We start from the raw sequence: 19,759 nt of genomic DNA, 5'->3' as shown, positions 1-19,759 counted from the left end.
GCGAGTGGTTAGCGCGTCGGCCTCACAATCCAGGTCGGCCCGCCTGTGTGGAGTTTGCATGTTCGCTCTGGGCCTGCGTGGGTTTTCTCCGGGTACTCCGGTTTCCTCCCAAATTCCAAAGACATGCATCGTAGGCTGATTGGACACTCTAAATTGCCCCTAGGTATGAGTATGAGCGTGAATGGTTGTTTGTCTCCCTGTGCCCTGCGATTGGCTGGCCACCAATTCAGGGTGTCCCCCACCTCTGGCCCGAAGTCAGCTGGGATAGGCTCCAGCACCCCCCGCAAGCATAGTGAGGATAAAGCGGTTCAGAAAATGAGATTAGATGAGACTTGAATGTAAATCCTCTGAATATAATAAGACGCATCAATCTGCTGTGTATCCCACAGCCACAAGAAGGCATTCTAGAACTGGGCAGCAGACAAAATGTTTCTTTGTAATGATAACATGATTTAAAAATCAATTTCTAACTGGATAAAGAATATATGCTTGTGAATGTTGTTGTTATATTTGTCCACTTCAATATGTTCAAATTTGTTGCCTCTAAAACTACCACTCCTGATGCTAGACCATCATGTGTTGTGTCTTGAATTGATGTTAACATGAACCTTAAAGGACTATTCAAACCACAAAATACTTTTAATTATCACTATTAAAAATTATTTACAAATATTGCACATTTCATTGGTAGTCCTTTACTGTTAAGATATTAAAAACAGTGATTAGCCATGGTTCTCCATCCATGTCATGTGAGTAGTAGTTTAAAAATATATAAACAAGGATTCAATTTGAGTTGGCCTTGAAAAATCTGCAATATGTCACATTAAACTAAATTGCTGTGGTGAATTTATATTATATTTCTCATTGTATAACAACCATTCATAACAATAACACCATAAACCAAACAGAGTTGATGTTTTAATCCAAAGCACAGGCTTCTGTTGTTTCTCATCTTTTTTTTTTACATGTAAACAGGAAAAAGTATATTTACACGGATGTAAACGTGTATGGCTCATCTGCACGCAAAAATGCACAAAAGCAGAAACGAAAATGCCGCATCTAGCGTGCGCCATCGATTAAAAAAACACTCAGCATCTTTATTCCATATATCATACATATGTTTTCCTTCTCCCAGTGATTCATGCTTGCTTCACCACATCCATAGCGACACCATACAAACACCAAAAAGTACCCGAATGCTACAGACGGATGGAATACAGCAAGCAACATACAATTCATTCACCTGATATCAATTTGACAAGCATAAATTTTCATTCAGGTCATTTTGATTGCATTTCATTTTGTACTCAGTGAAAGTGACTTATGGAGTGCAAAAGTTTTTTTTTTTAATATATGAAATAAAATTGAAGGAAACAGCATTAACTGGGGCATGAGGGAAGCAAACTCTCTGGATGTTTTTTTATTTTTTTTTACTTTAAGCTTTTTTGGCCATAAACATGAATATAAACAAAAAAAACTTTCTATCAGGTTCAAGTTCCTGCACAGCAGAAGATAACACTTGGAAGGCTACCCTCTTCCTTCCATCTACATTGCAGCCACTACACACTCAAACAACCCCCCCAAACACACACACATAATGAGCTCATTTATTCTCAACAGACACACACACACACACTGTTAACGAGTGTTTTTCTGGCTGCAGTCTACGACATCATGGCGGTCGCTAAGGCGACGTCCTATCAACACTTCCTGTTAAAACAATCCACACTAGACAGCTGCTTCTCACAAGGCTAAAGAGAGGGAGCGGCTTGTGAATAATCACATTTGAGTGCCATTGACGGCGATAGACGTTGGATCGATTTGGACTAGAAGGGTTAGCAGCGATTTATCTCCAGGTTCAAATAGATTAGGTTTCTAAAAGGATTGAAAAGGATTACTTTGAACGGTTATTTTGAACCAAATGCCATTTGGCTTCAAATAAAAAGTAATGAGTTCGCTACACACAGTCGATCGTTGCTATAATGCTGAAAAAGAATGAATTGACATTATGGGCACACTAGGGATCAAAATAAATTTGCTGTACAGAAAGCATGCTGTTCAATGCTACATTTTGTATTTGGCTGCTATTGATGAGGATAGACGTGCAATCCATTTTGACTAAGAGGAGCTGGCACAGATGATGGCCTGTGCAAGCTCGCTGCAAGCCCCTCCAGGTCAAAACCGGCTTGGATGTCTGTCAGCGACAGCCAATGTCGAAAGCTGGCAAAACTGGAAGTGAAAAATAAATAGGACAAGAGGGGCGGCGCCATGAGGTAGCGGGAAGAAAGCGGGGGGACCACGGTGCCTTCAGAAGTCACGGCGGGGGTCCGTGAAGGGTGGCTCTGAGTCGTCCATGGGTAGCACTAGGCGCGTTCCCCGCATCACCAGTTCGTGTTCGCCGTACGCCAACTCGCAGTCGGGGTCGTCGTGCGTGCCGTCCGTGCTGACGGTGACGTCGCCATAGTTGAGGTTGACGTCGCCGTCAGTCAAGATCAGGTCCGAGTCATCGTCCTTGATCTCACACTCGTTCTGGAGAGGATGAGAATTTCATCATCGGCACTGAACAAACGATTTTTAAACTGTCATGGTTTTGCGGTTTTATCATGCATGACAAAACATTTACTAATCATTGATCAAATGAAAAAACAAAATATTATTATTAGCTAGGCACCCTGGTGCATGAGTGGTCGAGGGTTCAATCCCCTGTGCGTACCGACCTTCCGGTTCACGGTCGATTGGTCACCGGTCTTTTGGTCGCCGATCTTTTGGTCGCGCGCAAGGTTATTGATAATTACCATTTAAATCGTTGCTCAAATTCCCTAAATAAAAACTGCGAATTACTATTTAGTCATACTTAATGCTCTATTAATTATTAGGCTAAAGAAAAGCTCCAAATTTCCCGGATTTCTATAGTTTTTTGTTGGAGAACTTGTTAAGACCCTGACTGACGTCCCTTCCTAAGGGGACAACTCATGTACATACAAACTCTTATACACTCACACGTCGGCTCAGTGAAACTGCTCAGGGCCATTGTTGGCTTTTATTGATGCGTAGACCGTGTTGTTTTACCTTGTTTTGTCGCTGGTCTTTTGGTCGCCCGTTGTCGCGGTCGGGGCGACCAAAAGACCGGCGACCAATCGACCGCACATGCGACCTTCCTGTGTGGAGCTTGCATGTTCTTCCCAGCCCTGCGTGGGTATTTTTCCGGGTACTGCGGTTTCCTCCCACATCCCAAAAACATCCAGGGTAGGCTGGTTGAACACTAAATTTCACATTCTCGTTTTATACCTTCTCTATGTAGCTGGTGAAACCTACAGAAAAACAGTGGTTAAATATTTGGTGTTTCTATTTGTCTCTTTCTGTTCTAGATGATTCAAGAAGATAAAGGGATAATCATCAAATTAGCAGGAGTTGTTTGTAATGGGAAACGGAGGATGTGATAACATTTTGGTGTAATGAGATTTAAAGGGAATTTCTGGCAGCGCGCCTAATTTTATCAATGTTTTAAAGTACAAAAAGAGGGTAGAAATTTGACATATTTTCTGATTTATAAGGAGCAATGAAAGCAGATGATTATCTTTATATCCAATCAAAATTATACAATTGCCAACATCTGCTTTTGCTTACCTACAGGCTTGTGTAATTTCCTGTAACAGTCCAGCTTTTTTCAGTGTATAATTTTTGGTTCCAATGCACATTTCCAGCTAAAATCTAAAGCTCAGAATAACATTACACACACGAAAAAATTATTGGTATTTAAATACGAGCTGATGAGTTCCCCAGTCGCAATTTTTTGGATGATTGACTAGCAAAATAATAATTGTGGCAGCTATTGCTCTTACCTCGAAGGCCTGCGGGCTGGTGAGGAAGCGGGCCAGGGGACCGCAGCAGGGCGGTAGGGTGGCCGTGAGCGGGGGGCCACTGTGGGTCAGGATGGGCTTCAGGTAGCTGGGCATGTCGGTCAAAGAAAAGACCCGACTGTCAAAAAATGTGACGTGACACGCCCCCTGCTGGCCAAATAACCCTAAACAAACCCTGCTTCAAGGATACTTGTGGTCAAAATTGTACCAGATCCGGAAAAGCCAGGCACTTTCCTGTTTGGTGCTTCGTCGCTCAGAACCTTCGCTGACGCTTATCTGTAAAAATGCAGCTAATGTATGTTAGTTACTTAATTGAATTACATGTATATCTTCATATATACTGTATGTGTATACGTGCAGCATCTATGTACACATACACAGGGTGATTTATTAGTAACTCTGTATTTTTAAAAACGTGTAATTTATTCTTTTGTTCTAATATTTTTCCATTTTTTTGTCTACCTGTTCCATCATGCTTTATTTTATGTTTATTTTCAGATTATTTTGTTGAAAATTTCAAAGCCCTGCAAAAAACGGCTGGGCTGGGCACGTTTTCATAGGGTAGGATGCCCAGCCATGGTTGTAGGGCTTTCAAATTTTAAACAACATGCCCAATCAGAAAAGAAAAGGAACATAAATGTAATTCCCATATGTGTCAAAGTGGCGGCCCGGGGGCCAAATCTGGCCCGCCGCATCATTTTGTTTGGCCCGGGAAAGTAAATCATGAGTGCCGACTTTCTGTTTTAGGATCAAATTAAAATGAAGAGTATAGATGTATATTAAATGTCCTGTTTTTTCCCCCTTTTAAATCAATAATTGTAATTTTTTAATCAATTTTTTCTGTGTTTTTAGTTCAAAAATCATTTTGTAAAATCTAAAAATATATAATAAAAAAGCTAAAATAAACATTGTTTTAGATCTATAAAAAATCTATATTCAGGGCTTTTAATCCAGTTCTTTTAATCAATTTATTTAAAAAAAATCTAAATATTATATATAAAATGGTCCGGCCCCATGAAATCGAGTTGACGTTAAAGTGGCCCGCGAACCAACCCGATTCGGACACCCTTACCATACACTATCGAACATACATACACTCAGAAAATGAGGAAAATATTAAAACATGAATACATGTCAGATATTTTAAAACTTGGAGTTACTTTTCAATCATCCTGGTATGTATGTATGTATATATACATACATATATACATGCATACACACATATTAACCTTTCCGAATGATTCATAACAACAGGGAAACACTCACAGAGTTGTCTTGGTCTGAATCCACTCCCACTCTGTTTATGAGAAACAACAGAAAGAAAATAGTAAATAACTTTTTGTTGTAAATCAAAAGATTTGCCAAATCGGTACCGTATTTGCTGGCACGACAACATCTGTGTTGTGCCACCACCGCAGAACCACACTGTGAAGAAGACCACAAACAGTGTGGTGGAGAACATCATCTGCCTGGCATAGGTGGCTGTGTCTCGAATGGACAGCGCAAACGTCATGGCGCCCCGAAGTCCTGATGGAGAAAAAAAGTGAGTATGGGGACTAGAGTCCGAATCGGCTTAAGGCACCACATGCGTGACTAACCCGCAAACATCATCATGTGCTGGAAGTTGGATCGAATCTTGTTGTGTCGGCCCAAATTGAGGAGAAAAGAAAGCGGGTAGATGTTGGCGGCTCGACCAAGGAACACTGCCAGCTAGGTGGTATGTTTGTAAAGGAGGTCAGTGAACTGAATAGAGGGAACCCATTGCGCCATCAGCTGTTATAAACATATGCAATTGAATTTTTTTGTCTTTCATTATTGCACTGTTTTAGGATGGGGTGGTATGAAAAGTCCAGCAGCCCACCAGGCTTATAAAGCACTGCAGAAAACCCTAAAACATGTTTACGGACAAAAGGAAGAAAAACTTGCCACATTTAAGAAGTATCGTAGGTACTAGCAAGGCTCACTTAAACACAAACAATATGGTTTGTCATTTACCAGTTATGTTATTCTTTCATATAACTATAAGAATTCTTTAAAAAAAAATCGGAGCAAAGTAAAAAGAAAATCTGCATTGACAGATCCCAAGGTCACAAGGAAATCAAATATGTATATAACTTGTAAATCAATATTCAAACAAAAACAAAATCAGCCAGAAGCGCGACCTTTTGGCATTTCTTGTTTCATGTAAAACAATGAAATGCCTCCAAAATTGCTTAGATTTTCCAGTCTCAAGCAATATTGCTTATGAATGCACCACAGCAACTTTCTTCCCAAAAGGATACAAAAGCCCCAACGATGAACATGGGGTTAAATACGTGATTCTGGAAGGTGAACAGGGTCAAACCCATGTAGGAGAAGATGAAGTTTTCCGCCAGGAAGTTCAACAACTCAAAGAGCTGAAACAAAAAAGTCTCCGTTTACTACCTGCCCCTGAAACCTGTATCCTTCTTCTGATTAGCGGTGTATTGTCATTGTAGAACGACCTGTTTGGTGCGGTCCTGTGACTCTGGAGACAGGTTGTTGAATGTGTAATGTGCTTGAGTGATTCCACAAAACAGCACCGCCACCACACCTGCAGCATAGAGATGGTGGAATTTGTGCTTTATGCAAATACCGTTAGAATGTGCACACGTCTTACCGGTGAAACCGCAGGCCTCAGCTAACAGAAAGGTGCTCCACGACATGAGGAAGAACAGGGCCGTTTCGAGCAACTGGAAATCTCGCAGTTTGGTGAACTTAGTTACGTGCGGGAAAGTAGTCAAGGAGGTCAAGTGGGTAAAAGAGGGAGTCAAACTCATCTTTGCATCCTACAATCAACTAATAGAAAACAAATCAATTAGGACTATTGTGATAATCAGTGACTTGTTGTGGACCGACAAATAGTAAATTTCTTAGCAAGTGTTCTCTTGCTTATTTATTTACATGTTTATTCATTTTCTGAACCATTTCCTCACAGTGGGGTGCTGGAGACTATCTCAGCTAACGGTGGACAACCTGAATTGGTGGCCAGCCAATCGCAGGGCACAAGGAGACAAAGGACAACCATTCATGCCCTGACTCATACCTAGGGGCAATTTAGAGTGCTCAATTGGCCTACCCTCCATGTTTTTGAGTAGTGTGAGGAAACTGGAGTACCTACAGAAAACCCACACAAGCCAGGGAAGAACATGCTAACTCCACACAGTGAGGACTGACCTGGGATTGAACCCTCAACCCCAGAACTGTGAGGCCAACACGCTAACAACTCGGCGCCGGGCCGCTTGATTTAATTGTTTAATGAAATAAAATGAAGGGGGAACAGTAAATATTAGCTCTTTTTTAAAAACATCTTTGTTATTAATAAAAATTAATATTTATTTTTATTTTTTTGTATTAATTTTTAAATGTTTTATTTTTAATTTAAAAAAGTTAAAAAACAGTATTTTCCTACTATTGATCTATCAGTCTTTATTTTTTACATTATAAAATAGCCAATTAGGTAAAAACTGTCGGGCCGCTTGATTTAATTGTTTAATGAAATAAAATGAAGGGGGAACAGTAACTATTTGCTCTTTTTTAAAAGCATTTTTATGTTATTAATAAAAATTAATATTTTATTTTTATTTTTTGTATTAATTTTTAAATGTTTTATTTTTTATTTAAAAAAGTTAAAAACAGTATTTTCCGACTATTGATCTATCAGTCTTTATTGTTTACATTATAAAATAGTCAATTAGGTAAAAACTGTCGAGCCGCTTGATTTAATTGTTTAATGAAATAAAGTGAAGGGGGAACAGTAAATATTTGCTCTTTTTTAAAAACATTTTTATGTTATTAATAAAAAATAATATATTTTTATTTTTTTTGTATTAATTTTTAATTGTTTTAGTTTTAATTTATAAAAGTTAAAAAAAGAGTATTTACCTACTATTGATCTATCGGTCTTTATTTTTTACATTATAAAATAGCCAATTAGGTAAAAACTGTAACCCCCTAACCCTAATCTATTAATTAAATTTTTAAAAATCTATTTAAATTTATTGATGAAGAAAAAAGGGTTTCCAAAAAACAAATATTTTATGTTAATAGTAAATACTAATTTGGGAAATATTCTCATACCCTTCATACTCAACAGATATGCTTAATTAAATAGTATTTTAGCAGAAAACACAATGTTGATGCACATAATTTCCTTTTTCTTGCTACACTAAATGATGTTGTGGGCCAGATTTGGTCCCCGGGCCTGAAGTTTGATACCAGTGCTGGTGCTATGGAAAGAAATGCTCAGAAAAACTTTTTTTGACAAAGGATATGAGCGCTGTGACAACGCCGGTGGCGACGCCGAGTGCGAAGGAGCCGCTGAAGACGCCGAGGAACATGCCGAAGGACTTGAACATGGCCACCACCTCGAAGGTGTGGCTGTTGTCGCCCTCTGGCTGGTATGCCACAATGGCCCTGCAGACAACATCCAAAAAGATCCAGTTTGTAGCTGCAGCTACATATTAGATAGCATTATTAGCATATCCCGATTTAAAATAATAAAATTGCGATTCTATAGTGATTCTTTAAAAAAATAAATTTAGACTAATTTGCACATTACCGACCAATCTCATAAAATGATTTTTCAACCTTATGAGATTGTCAATGCGTTAAAGTCCTTAAGGATCTTACATCGTCGTATCGCCCACCACTACTACAAATCAGAACCGCATTTGACTTTGACGTTTGATCTTTTCGGATCCACCATAACTTTCTACACTAATGTATTTTGCTCTTAACGTGATGAACTTTCCAGGTATTCTTTGGTTGAGCATGCAAAAGTGGGTCTTGGGAGTCTGATTTATTCCTTCCTCCTCGCTACGCGCACAAAACAAATTCTCAGTTGTTCACACTTACGAGGAGAGAATGACGGCCACGGCATCATTCAGCACGCTCTCGCCAAACAGCAACGCATACAAGTCCACGTCTACTTGTAGCTCATTGAAGATGGCCAGCACTGTCACTATGGCAACAGAAAATCCAAATTTCAAAATGTTACCCTAAAATATTCTTACACTTTTCACTATTTAGTTCTGTTGTTTTGGTAATACAGGGAGTCCACAGGTTTAAATGCCGTCGACCTAAGACATTTGAACTTTTAAGACCCCCGTTCCTAGTCCGCCATTAAGTCCCCTCCACGATAGTTTCTGCTTAGCTAGTGCATAGTGCTTGTCTTTGTTTGAGTATCTTTGCCTTTTTCGCCCTCCTTTTGTTCAGATGATGGTCCTAAAAAAGAAAGTAGTGTCCTCTAGGTGCAGGTAAAATAATGAGCAATTACTAATGGAAACAAAGCTTAACATCATGAAAAGAACAGAGAAAATACAGAGCTATTGACGTTAATCGGTTGGGACCCTAGTTAAATGCAGTTCTTTTTGTGTCTGTGACCACACAGACCTTACGTTTTTGACGGTCAAAGTCAAACAACTTCACATAACCAAAAAATAAGGACAACAATGTAACAAATTGGGTTTCGTTTATACTTCATGTTTATGTGTTGAGTGCTGTGTTTTCTGGGCTTTCCCCTAAACCATGTGTCAAAGTGGCGGCCCGGGGGCCAAATCTGGCCCGCCACATCATTTTGTGTGGCCCGGGAAAGTAAATCATGAGTGCCAACTTTCTGTTTTAGGATCAAATTAAAATGAAGAGTATAGATGTATATTAAATTTCCTAATTTTCCCCCTTTTAAATCTATAATTGTATTTTTTTAATTAATTTTTTCGGTGTTTTTAGTTCAAAAATCATTTTGTAAAATCAAAAAAAAATATTTAAAAAAGCTAAAATAAACATTGTTTTAGATCTATAAAAAACTGAATATTCAGGGCTTTTAATCCAGTTCTTTTAATTCATTAATAAAAAAAAATCTTATTATTATATCTAAAATGGTCCGGCCTGCATGAAATCAACCCGAGTTTGACACCCTTCCCCTAAACTCTCCGAATGTCTATTGGGAGGGAGCGGTCAGTTGGGCGTTTTGGCTTCATTTTCAATACTGGTGTTCTGTGCTTTTGGTTCCAAATAACCTTTAAAAAGACCTACTCTCCATCCAACTCTCAGCAATAATGCTAAGTACAGCATCTTATCTTATTTTAAGTTTTTTTAAATAACAATATTGAGGTAAATTTTGACTTAAATAATGAAATACAAATTACCCGGAAAATTCGGATTACATCACCGGCGTGGGAACATAACTCGGTCACAACTCCTGAAATCCTCCTGTGTTTCACATACCTGTCAACCTCTGCCGATAACTGCCCTTATAAATGATTATGATTCCCCTTGCAAACCCCCAAAAAACCTTACAAACACTGTATAACTCGTACGGTGTTTGTAAGGTTTTTTGGGGGGTTGTAAGGGGAATCATAATCATTTATAAGGGCAGTTATCGGCAGAGGCTGACAGGTATGGTTTCATTATATTCTCACCAGGGTCAGTTGCGGAAACAATTGCACCAAAGAACAAACAGTCGGTGAAGAAGAAGTCTCCACCCAGTTGTCCCATCTGCATCATCAGCAGTACGCAGCCGTACATCAACAACCTAGTAAAACCACAAAAACAAAACAAAAACAACCCACCAGAGATGAACATAACCAATCATCTCATACATACACATATAATGATCTTACCCAATGACAAAACAAGAAACCACCGTCCCCAAAAATGCGTAGGCCAGTATGGAACCCATATTCCGGAAAAAGTGTCTCTATGAACAAAACAATCAACATTAACCCCACTCTGCTTCATACATATGATGTCATCAAAACAAGACACGATAAAAGATGGGCATACCCGCTTTAGGCTGTATCCGGCGTGGAAGATGATGGGTGGCAGGAGAATGTTAAAGAAGACTTCAGGGTCGAATGTCACCTGAGTTACACAATGTTCAGGTGTCAGTGCCATTGACGGCGAAATACGTCCAATCCATTGGGACTGGGACTCTTGTAATTAAAATGGATTGGACGTCTATCGTACTCAATGGCAGCCTTGGGAATATATCTTAAAACTTTTTCGCACACCTTCCTCAGCATCTCATTGTCCTGTACATCGCCCACTTCGCTGGTGCTTATCTCGCCTTTCAGTGTGTATTCGTAGAACTTGCCCCGAGATTGGACCAGCAACGTGGCAGGGCTGGCGTTGACGGGACAGCTCAAAGTGACGTTGCTGACGTCCCGTGGGACGTGGATGCCGTAGCGCAGCACTACACCCACAAGTAAACCTGCCAAGGAGAAATGAATGTGTATTGATGAGGGCTGGAAATGATTATGATGACAGTCAAGTAGCCCGGTGCCGTATGCCTGTTTGTATGTTTATTTTTAAGATAACTCAAGAACGGATAAAGGGATTATTATCTAACCTGGATAGCTTTGCTATTTGAAAAAGAAAAGGTGAATAATTGAATTGAATGCTTTTATTGTCATTATTAAGAGACAGAATGAGAGTGAAGAAATGAGACCCCAGTAGCTATGTTCTAAATTGAGAATCAATGCATCCGCGACAATATTTTCAAAATAAAATAACGGATAAGGCAATGCATTTATGTTGGGGGGATTTCGTAACCTGGATCTTTTTCGTATCTCAAGTCACTCATTTGCATATAAAAATCGTAACCTGAAAATTTCAAACCTAGAGGCATTCATTAGTATGACTGTATCCTAAAACTGAACATTAGCCAAATGACTTAGGCTAACCGGAAGCAAACGACGCCAACTAGGAAAACGTCATGGGACCCGTTTAGCGGCTAGGAAGTGAATTCACACAATTCTCCATAAAATCATGTCAACTCACCATAGATCATCGCCAGTCCAGTTTCGTGCAGGAAGCGGAACCGGCGGTGCTTGAAGAGCCAAATGGTCAAAATAGTGAGGGTGAGGAGCAGGATGAAAATCAGCAAGTCGGCGCTGTCCTGCCGGTGGCTCTCCTCAGCCTTCTTCTCCGTGACAATGTTCTCCATGGCACTTTCCTCCTCTTCCTCCAGTTCCGAAGATGCTCGGCACACGTAGCCACTGACCGACAAGCTCAACACCAGCAGCGGCAGTAAGCGCCGCCACCGCGTCCTGCTCGCCCCGCGGCCTCGACTGGCAGTCCATTTAAACACCATGGCCCGATGTTCGGCAGCTAAACGCTGCGGGGTCGACGTTACTGAGCCACAAACTTATCCAATTGATACCTTACACGCCCTGGAAAAGGAGCTGAAAAAAGACAGCGACAGAGTAGTCGATCCTTACCCGGAAGTAAACAGTCTTTTTTTTCTAGAACGTGTTGGAGGGGGCTTCAACTTAAAATCATCACGTGAAAAGGCTGCAAAATTAAAATAGCATGACATCGGTACGATTAACCATTTGACCCATTTTAATCTTTATCCATTATATTTTTTTTCATGAAAATGCATTTTAGATTTCCTACTGAAATGAATAACATAACATTCATTCATTTTCTGAATCGCTTTATCCACATTGGGGTCGCACCGGGGATTTAACCTTCGCTCTCAGAACTGTGGGGCTGACGTGCCAAACACTTAACAGCCCTAATTGAACTGTTCTCAGATTAAATTAGTCACATTAGAAATAGTTTATTGCGGCAAAATTTTATATATTTCTTTACAGAGAAAAACGATGCGATAATTCATTGAGTACAATATATACTATTGAATGCACTAATATCGAATCGTTACCTTTTCCACGTAATACTTTCCTGGATTTAAAAAAAGAATATTTATCTATAAATATACGCACATTAAGAATGCTGTAATGGTATGCAACACAACGACAAACAAATGGTTTTTTTTAAAGAAAAAAATGTTTTTAGTATTGAAGTGGTTTGGCGTTCCAAGTGGGAAATTTACGAGCAGCATTTGAATGCAGCATGAGTTTACCGTTTAGCCATGTTTTGTCTCACTCCTAAACCTGCATAAATGTTAAAACACTCTTGTTGTTTTTTTATATAGTTTGGCCGTCTGGCTGGCCACCTTGTCTTCAAATTACAAAAACGAACAAAAAAACATGACATCGAAACAGAAAGGTACGTCTGTTGTGCATCCCTTTTGGTTAGGTTGCTATGCTAACGCTAGCCAGCTACTTTCATTCTAATATATTGTCAACATGATACACCAAGACATATAGCAAGGACATAGTGTATTAGGGTTCTTTATATCGCATCGTGTTTTTAGTGGTATTGTGATATTTACATTACAGTGGACCGGTAGCAACAATTGAATAGGACAATAATACTGTATTATCACCATACATTTAACTTACTGTCTTTATTTGACGACTACAGACGTCTAATACAATTAAACTTTGAGGACAGGCAGTGATTATCTACTGCCAGCTATACCCAGTTCCTTTGGATTGGACGTCTTACGCCGTCAACAAGAACTACTATAAATGAAACTGGATAATTGTTATTTTGGGGGGAACATGACGTGTTTTTTGTGTGTGTTTAAAGCAGGAAAAGTTGGCTCAAAGAGTAAGGAGGATGCTCCCTATGAGTTGGAGAATCAGTTCGTCCTGCGGCTGCCGACGGTGCGATTCTTCAGGGATTTTTCTTTTCTGACCAATTTCTAAATATATATATGTATATTTTTTGTAGGAATATGCATCTACTGTGAGGAGGATTGCCCAGTCTAGCAGTATGAATATGAAGGACAGACTCACCATTGAATTGCATCGTGAGCTATCTGGCTGAATATTTCAGGAACACTTTTCTTATAGTGAAATAAATGTAATAATATTTTTTTTCCTGTGAATTCTCAGCTGATGGTCGCCATGGCATCGTGAGAGTAGACAGGGTGCCTCTGGCCTGCAAGCTGGTGGATCTGCCCTGCATTATTGAGTCCCTTAAAACGGTGGACAAGAAGACATTCTATAAGACCGCTGATGTTTGCCAGGTAGGGAGAAGCAAAGAATAGATCAAAGCAAACTGTAAAATATAGAAACACAGGGGCTAGCATAGCACGTCAGCCTCATATATAGTTCTGGGATTGAACATTGAAGGATAAAAAGACCAAAACAAAACAAAAAACCCTGTATACGTATATCTATATCTATAATATATATTATATATACATATACATGTATATTTGTGTATGTATAATATATATATATATATATATATATATATATATATATATATATATATATATATATATATATATATATATATATGTATATGTATGTATATGTATGTATATATATATATACATATATATATGTATATATATGTATATGTATGTATGTATATGTATGTATATATATATACATATATATATATATATATATATATATATATATATATACATATACATATATATATATACATATACATATACATTTACAGGTTTTTTTGTTTTGTTTTGGTCTTTTTTTGGTCTATGTTAAATGCTCTGTAGCCTGCCTGCAAAAAATATTTAAAAAAACAAAACATTCAACAAGAAAATTATATTTACAGTCCCCCAGATAAAAAAATAAATGGATAAAAATATTTGGTTTCCTTTTGATTTTTTTTTTTTAAACTAAAAAAGAAAAGTACAAATACATAATAACAAATCTTGTCTTTAGAGGCTCAAATACAGCATTCTGACGATTATTAGGTCAATATCTCATGATGAATTGACTGTCAAAATTGTAGTTAGTTCATTTGATAAGCAATTTGGTGTCGATTAATCGTGGCAATTGAACAGCATAATAGAGTAATAACTTCTATTTATATTGGATCCGCTACTTGTCCAACAGAATGTTTGGCTTTAGAGCGTCTTTGCAATATAATGTTCCTGCTTTCTCATTGAAGTACTGTATGTTATGTATTCACTGTTCGTGCTTAGATGCTGGTATGTACACTAGATGGAGACCTTTATCCTCCTTTGGAAGAGCCCACTGGTACCGATCCTAAGACCAAGAAGAAGGACAAAGACAAGGACAAGAAGTTCATTTGGAACCACGGCAGTAAGAAGACAAATGTGGACTTTTTAAGAATTCTTTACTTAAAATCTACTGACTTTATTTTTTGCTTTTTCTCACAGTCACCTGTCCCCTCAAGAACACGCGCAAAAGGCGATTTCGCAAGACCGCAAAAAAGAAGGTTTCCAATTTTTTTTAAATCTCAGCCTTTTTTCACATCCATATCCCTCCTTGGCTTTTACTCAAGCAAGCATTTACATTTCTTATCCTAGCACCTTCAGTGAACTTCACATTTACATATAAATAAAGTCCCTCCATCTTTGTTGGTCCCGAAGGCAAAGGAACAAAAAAAAAACAATTTTGCACACGCTCCTTTTCATAGTGAAGGAGCGTATACTGGAGCGCTACATTTCAACTTCAATCTTTCTGAATGTGCAGAGTTGAGTCGCATCTATTTGACCGCCTTGCGTTTTCTAATCGCTAATGTTCTGGCTGGCACAGGGCCAACTGCCGTAACCCTCCATCTCTTTTTCCCTCCTTCACAGTACATCGAATCTCCTGATGTGGAAAAAGAGGTGAAGCGTCTCCTGAGCACAGATGCCGACGCTGTCAGTGTGCGTATCCTTTTGTAAAACGCTCATCCGTCATGACATTCGGCAAGGACAATATCTGACATGTTAAATTAAACTAAAATATTTTGTCTCAATGGCTGGATTGAAAAACATGAACTGCCAGATTGGACAATGTTGATCTCCATTGATTTTGAGCTTATAGTGAGATAAAAAAAAACAATTTGGCATGAATGAAATATTCACTCATTGGCTGCTATTGACAACAATACACATCTGATCCATGTTGACTGGGAGGATTGGCAGCGATTACTGACAGCTTTCCCGGTCAACATGGATTGGATGCTTATTGCTGTTAATTGGTGTTTTGATTATTATATATATTTTTCTTGTTTTACAAACTATCACATGATTGTCAAACTCATTTTTGTCACATAGTTATGGTTTCGAGCGTGATTATGATTGCCAACCCTATCTCCCAAAAGGATATAAAAAAAAACCTTTTTTTCCTTTTTAAACTTGATTCAAATTCACTGTGACATGCACTGTACTATATTGGTATCCACTCATACTTATAGTATCTCAGCATTTAGAAAGACAACCACCTGGAGGAATTTTGGGTCTGTTAGCAAGAGACATGAAGTCAATTCACATGATTTGCTTTTGCTGGCCACATCAACTCATGTAGGTGCCGTCAGTTTGACACTGGAAAGTACCACAACACGTAAACTGTGAATGTTACACACATACTTTGGATGGAAGTGAATGAGTTAAAAGGTGTGTGTTGACCTTGACTCGTAACTCAGGGTGGGAAGTCATAGCAGAAGATGATATGAAAGATGGAGACCAGCATGGCTCTCTGGCCAACTTGGACTCATCACCTGGCACATCAGGACACAAGCTGGGTCACGGGTCTTCAAGTAAGTGACACATTCATCAACAACAATGAGCTAAAATGGTAGGATTTATACTCCCGGAGTGCAGTTTTGTGCTGTCACTCCCAAACTATAATTTGTCAAGTAGACTTTAGACCAGTTTTTGCTTGCTAACAACCCTTTTTGGCAAAGAGCAGTTGGCTGAAGCACTTTAATGTGACATAAACGTTAACCTTCACAACAGCTGACTTGAGCAACCTCTCTGAGCCCAATGGCAGTTAACGCCCGATAACTTTTTACTTTGGGTAGCTCAACGTGACGAACTGCGGGAGATGTTCAACGACATCAGCAGCTCTAGCGAGGATGAGGAGGATGACGTAGACCGCCACGAGGATGAAGACCTGAATATAATGGACATGGAGGACGATCTAGGCCAAGACAAAATGGACGAATCTGACCCGGCGCAACGCGAGGCTGACACAAATAACCAAATAGGTGAGTGAGGATTTGGGCATAAACAAACCAGAGTTGCTTTTAAAGTGAACAGTTTATGCAATTATTATATTAAACTACCACTTACAATAGTGAAACTAAGCAAAAAGACCACCACCCTTCCTACTATTTTCATGCCATTAAAGTTTTTTAAAATAAATTAACACAATGCCTACGATATTGTCTGCCGTCAATGGCTCTGAATAAGGAAATCAGAGTTGTCTTAATCTTTGATCAAAATGTCCAATTATGAACAATGATCTGAACAGGTTCATTTTAAGATTTGTAAATTGTATTTCAAAATAATTCCAGCTGAAAAAATCTTTTTGGAAATCCTTTTAATTTACTTTTTCTTCTTACCTTCTCATTTTTACCTTCTCCTTGTGGTCCTGACACTTTATAATAAGGTCTTGGGAGAAAAAAAGGCTTTCAAATATCTGCAAAGGAGGCCATAATCATAGTTGCAGTGGGGTAGCGAGCCTTTACCATGGTGTCGTTTAACGGCCATTCTGTGTGCCGCCCCGAGCAGGCTGTAATAGTTGTCCTTTAATTCGCTGCCTTCGTCCTTTATAAATGGATGTCTTGTAGCCACTTACTGCAATATGTGACATGCTGGCTTGTGCGATGACGTCCCCCAACTGGAAACCATGTGAAAATCTAAGTACCAGAAGGCACTACTAAAGGTAGAATGGACATTAGCATCACTGTAGCATAATTGCTTGTTATAATTATGTATTTCCTAAACAAAGGAGGACTGCACAATTTTAATCAAACTATAGAATTATCTTAGCTTCTTAAAGACTGTCATGCGATACGATTTCATCAGATTAAGGCATATCTTTCTGCTGTTTGGTCCTCGCAGTGATGGAGTACCAGGTGCAGATCAACGGCGTCAAGGCCAAACTTCAGGAAACGCGAGCCCGGAAAAAACAACAGGAAGAGCTCATCATGAAAGTGGAAAACCAGGCATTAAAAGTGTGTAACACACATACATGCAAACGCACACATTCACACGTACACACAAAGAGACGCTAATTTATATTCACATGGAAAGATGTTAAAGAAAAAGCCTGGCTTGATCAAAAATCTGTTTATCAATGGTGTGTTCTCAGCCAGTCTAAAAACAAGAAATCACTTCTATTCAAATGTCCTAGGAAATGCTGAGCATGTAAACAGAATGGAAAATGACTGCACTTGTGTAATTTTACATGTAGAAAAAGAATTTGGCCGTCATATGTCTAGTTGTTTTTTTGTTTTTACCATTCCTTAGTTATTCCTTCTAAATCAATGCGTCAGGGAACACACACTTTCTGTTCAACAATTCTGATTGTCACATCAGAACCAGGATGGATTATTATAATGTCTAAGTTTCTAGTGATTGAGCTAGGTGGAAATGTTAGGTTATGGTAATGGTGGTTATGGTATGGTAATGCAAGTTTACCTTGACGCTTCCATGTAGAAAGTGTTTACCTCTCAGCAAGGAAGCTAGTGAACCTATAAAAAAATCACAAATAAACTGCTTTGCCAGTCGCAGGGTTCAAAGGGAACTGTCGCAAATGTGAACAGATTGTGTTAGAGCTAGAGCGCTTAGAGTGTGACGCAGGGATCATTGAGCTGGGGGGACAACGAGCAGACACGGCTGCCATTTAGCGCTCTCTCTGCCTGGCGTTTTGGGGGCCGCCGTCTGTGATCGTTAGCATCACGGTCATGGCGCAAAAGGTCAGCCATCTCTGACTGGCAATTCTGGGTGGCCTTTCTGTCAGAGTGGAGATAGTGAGACACACACACATACTCATGCACATTTTTGCCCCTCACAATTTTCTGAGGTGCGAGGTGTCGATTTCAAACAAATGCTACTTCTCTCTTCTCCTAGAACCGGTTCCAAGCGTGTTTGGATGAGATCATTCAGCAAGAGGAACGTGAGATGGAGCAGGTAAGACTTCCATACAGCCAGGTTACTACCAAATGCAGAAGTGTGGTGATTTGAGATACTTGTTTTAGTGGATCATCTCATCTCATTTTCTGAACCGCTCTATCCTCATTAGGGTCGCGGGGGGTGCTGGAGCCTATCCCAGCTGACTCCGGGCCAGAGGCGGGGGACACCCTGAATCGGTGGCCAGCCGATCGCAGGGCATGAGGAGACGGACAACCATGCACACTCACACCCATACCTAGGAGCAATTTAGATTGTCCAATCAGCCTACCATACATGTTTTTGGAATGTGGGAGGAAACCGGAGTACCCGGAGAAAACCCACACAGGAGAACATGCAAACTCCACACAGGTGGACGTGACCTGGATTTGACCCAGACCTGTGAGGCCAAGGTGCTAACTGCTCGTGCCACCGGGCCGCCTTTAGTGGATCAACCAAAACAAAATTATATATTTTTGGTTTTAGAACACCACAAGAGGGTTAGTAAGTGTGCGTGCGTGTGTATATTATGATTTTTCATCATAGTCAATTTTGATTTAGTTAAAAATACACTAAATTAATTAGATTTAAGTGGATTTGCTATTTTCAGGTTTCATGTAATTGTTAAATTCAGTTTAGTTTTATTTGTTTTAGTTGTTCTTAAACTGGGTTATTCATTCATTTATTTTCCCAAGTACTTATGTTCACAAGGGTCATTGGGGGACTAACATCTAACAATGGGCACTAACATCTACAGAGACCGTTGAGGCATTAAATCAGTTTACAAACTCCATATTCAAACATGTTAATCCACTAATGCTCTACTCTGTTCGTCTCCCAACAGCTGGCCTCGCTACAGGAGCAGCTGGACTCATTAATCGAAAAATGAGCACCAGGGGGCACCCTTATAACACCCTCAGCACCCTATATAAAATGGAGGAGGAAGATGAGGAACAGGATGTGAGCCTTGACACAGACTTGCTGTGTCATTCCCTTTTTTAGTTGGATATTTTTACTCATAGCAGGCCAATTTGCATTCCGGTTCACATCAGGTTGTTTGTAGCCTTGTCATTAAAGTGTTTTGTTTCAACAGAAACATGATGTGTTGTGTTTTTCGGAGCCAGCTGTCAACGATGGCTTC

The 19,759-nt window shown here is 39.3% G+C and overlaps 2 protein-coding genes across 8 annotated transcripts; one reads left to right on the top strand and one right to left on the bottom strand.

Annotated features, from left to right (window-relative positions):
* Positions 1-905: 905 nt before the first annotated feature.
* slc9a6a (solute carrier family 9 member A6a) lies at positions 906-12,320 on the bottom strand. Its single transcript, XM_077609044.1, has 16 exons — positions 11,661-12,320; positions 10,892-11,091; positions 10,665-10,742; positions 10,502-10,578; positions 10,301-10,413; positions 8,736-8,841; positions 8,148-8,294; positions 6,499-6,599; positions 6,344-6,432; positions 6,143-6,256; positions 5,459-5,570; positions 5,234-5,387; positions 5,127-5,157; positions 4,051-4,136; positions 3,843-3,948; positions 906-2,529 (listed from the first exon to the last, which is right to left on the bottom strand). The coding sequence occupies exons 1-16, from the start codon at positions 11,971-11,973 to the stop codon at positions 2,308-2,310; spliced, it is 2,049 nt and encodes a 682-aa protein (XP_077465170.1). The 5' UTR covers positions 11,974-12,320; the 3' UTR covers positions 906-2,307.
* On the top strand, positions 11,610-19,714 carry taf7 (TAF7 RNA polymerase II, TATA box binding protein (TBP)-associated factor). 7 transcript variants are annotated; one of them, XM_077609053.1, is made up of 14 exons: positions 11,610-11,909; positions 12,129-12,200; positions 12,820-12,893; positions 13,323-13,396; positions 13,464-13,542; positions 13,628-13,761; positions 14,695-14,815; positions 14,893-14,951; positions 15,316-15,388; positions 16,146-16,259; positions 16,524-16,709; positions 17,569-17,681; positions 18,580-18,639; positions 19,463-19,714. In XM_077609053.1, the coding sequence occupies exons 3-14, from the start codon at positions 12,875-12,877 to the stop codon at positions 19,505-19,507; spliced, it is 1,077 nt and encodes a 358-aa protein (XP_077465179.1). In that variant the 5' UTR covers positions 11,610-11,909; positions 12,129-12,200; positions 12,820-12,874; the 3' UTR covers positions 19,508-19,714. The 7 variants fall into 7 exon arrangements, with proteins under 7 accessions (XP_077465179.1, XP_077465174.1, XP_077465178.1 ...); XM_077609048.1 differs by having other exon boundaries at positions 13,320-13,396; XM_077609052.1 differs by lacking the exon at positions 12,129-12,200.
* The last annotated feature ends 45 nt before the right edge of the window (positions 19,715-19,759 follow it).

The sequence above is a fragment of the Stigmatopora argus genome, chromosome 9 (genome assembly GCF_051989625.1).
Source record: "Stigmatopora argus isolate UIUO_Sarg chromosome 9, RoL_Sarg_1.0, whole genome shotgun sequence".
Lineage (NCBI taxonomy): Eukaryota > Metazoa > Chordata > Actinopteri > Syngnathiformes > Syngnathidae > Stigmatopora > Stigmatopora argus.
Note: the sequence above shows the minus strand (reverse complement) of the source record. Positions and strands in the feature narration are given on the sequence as shown.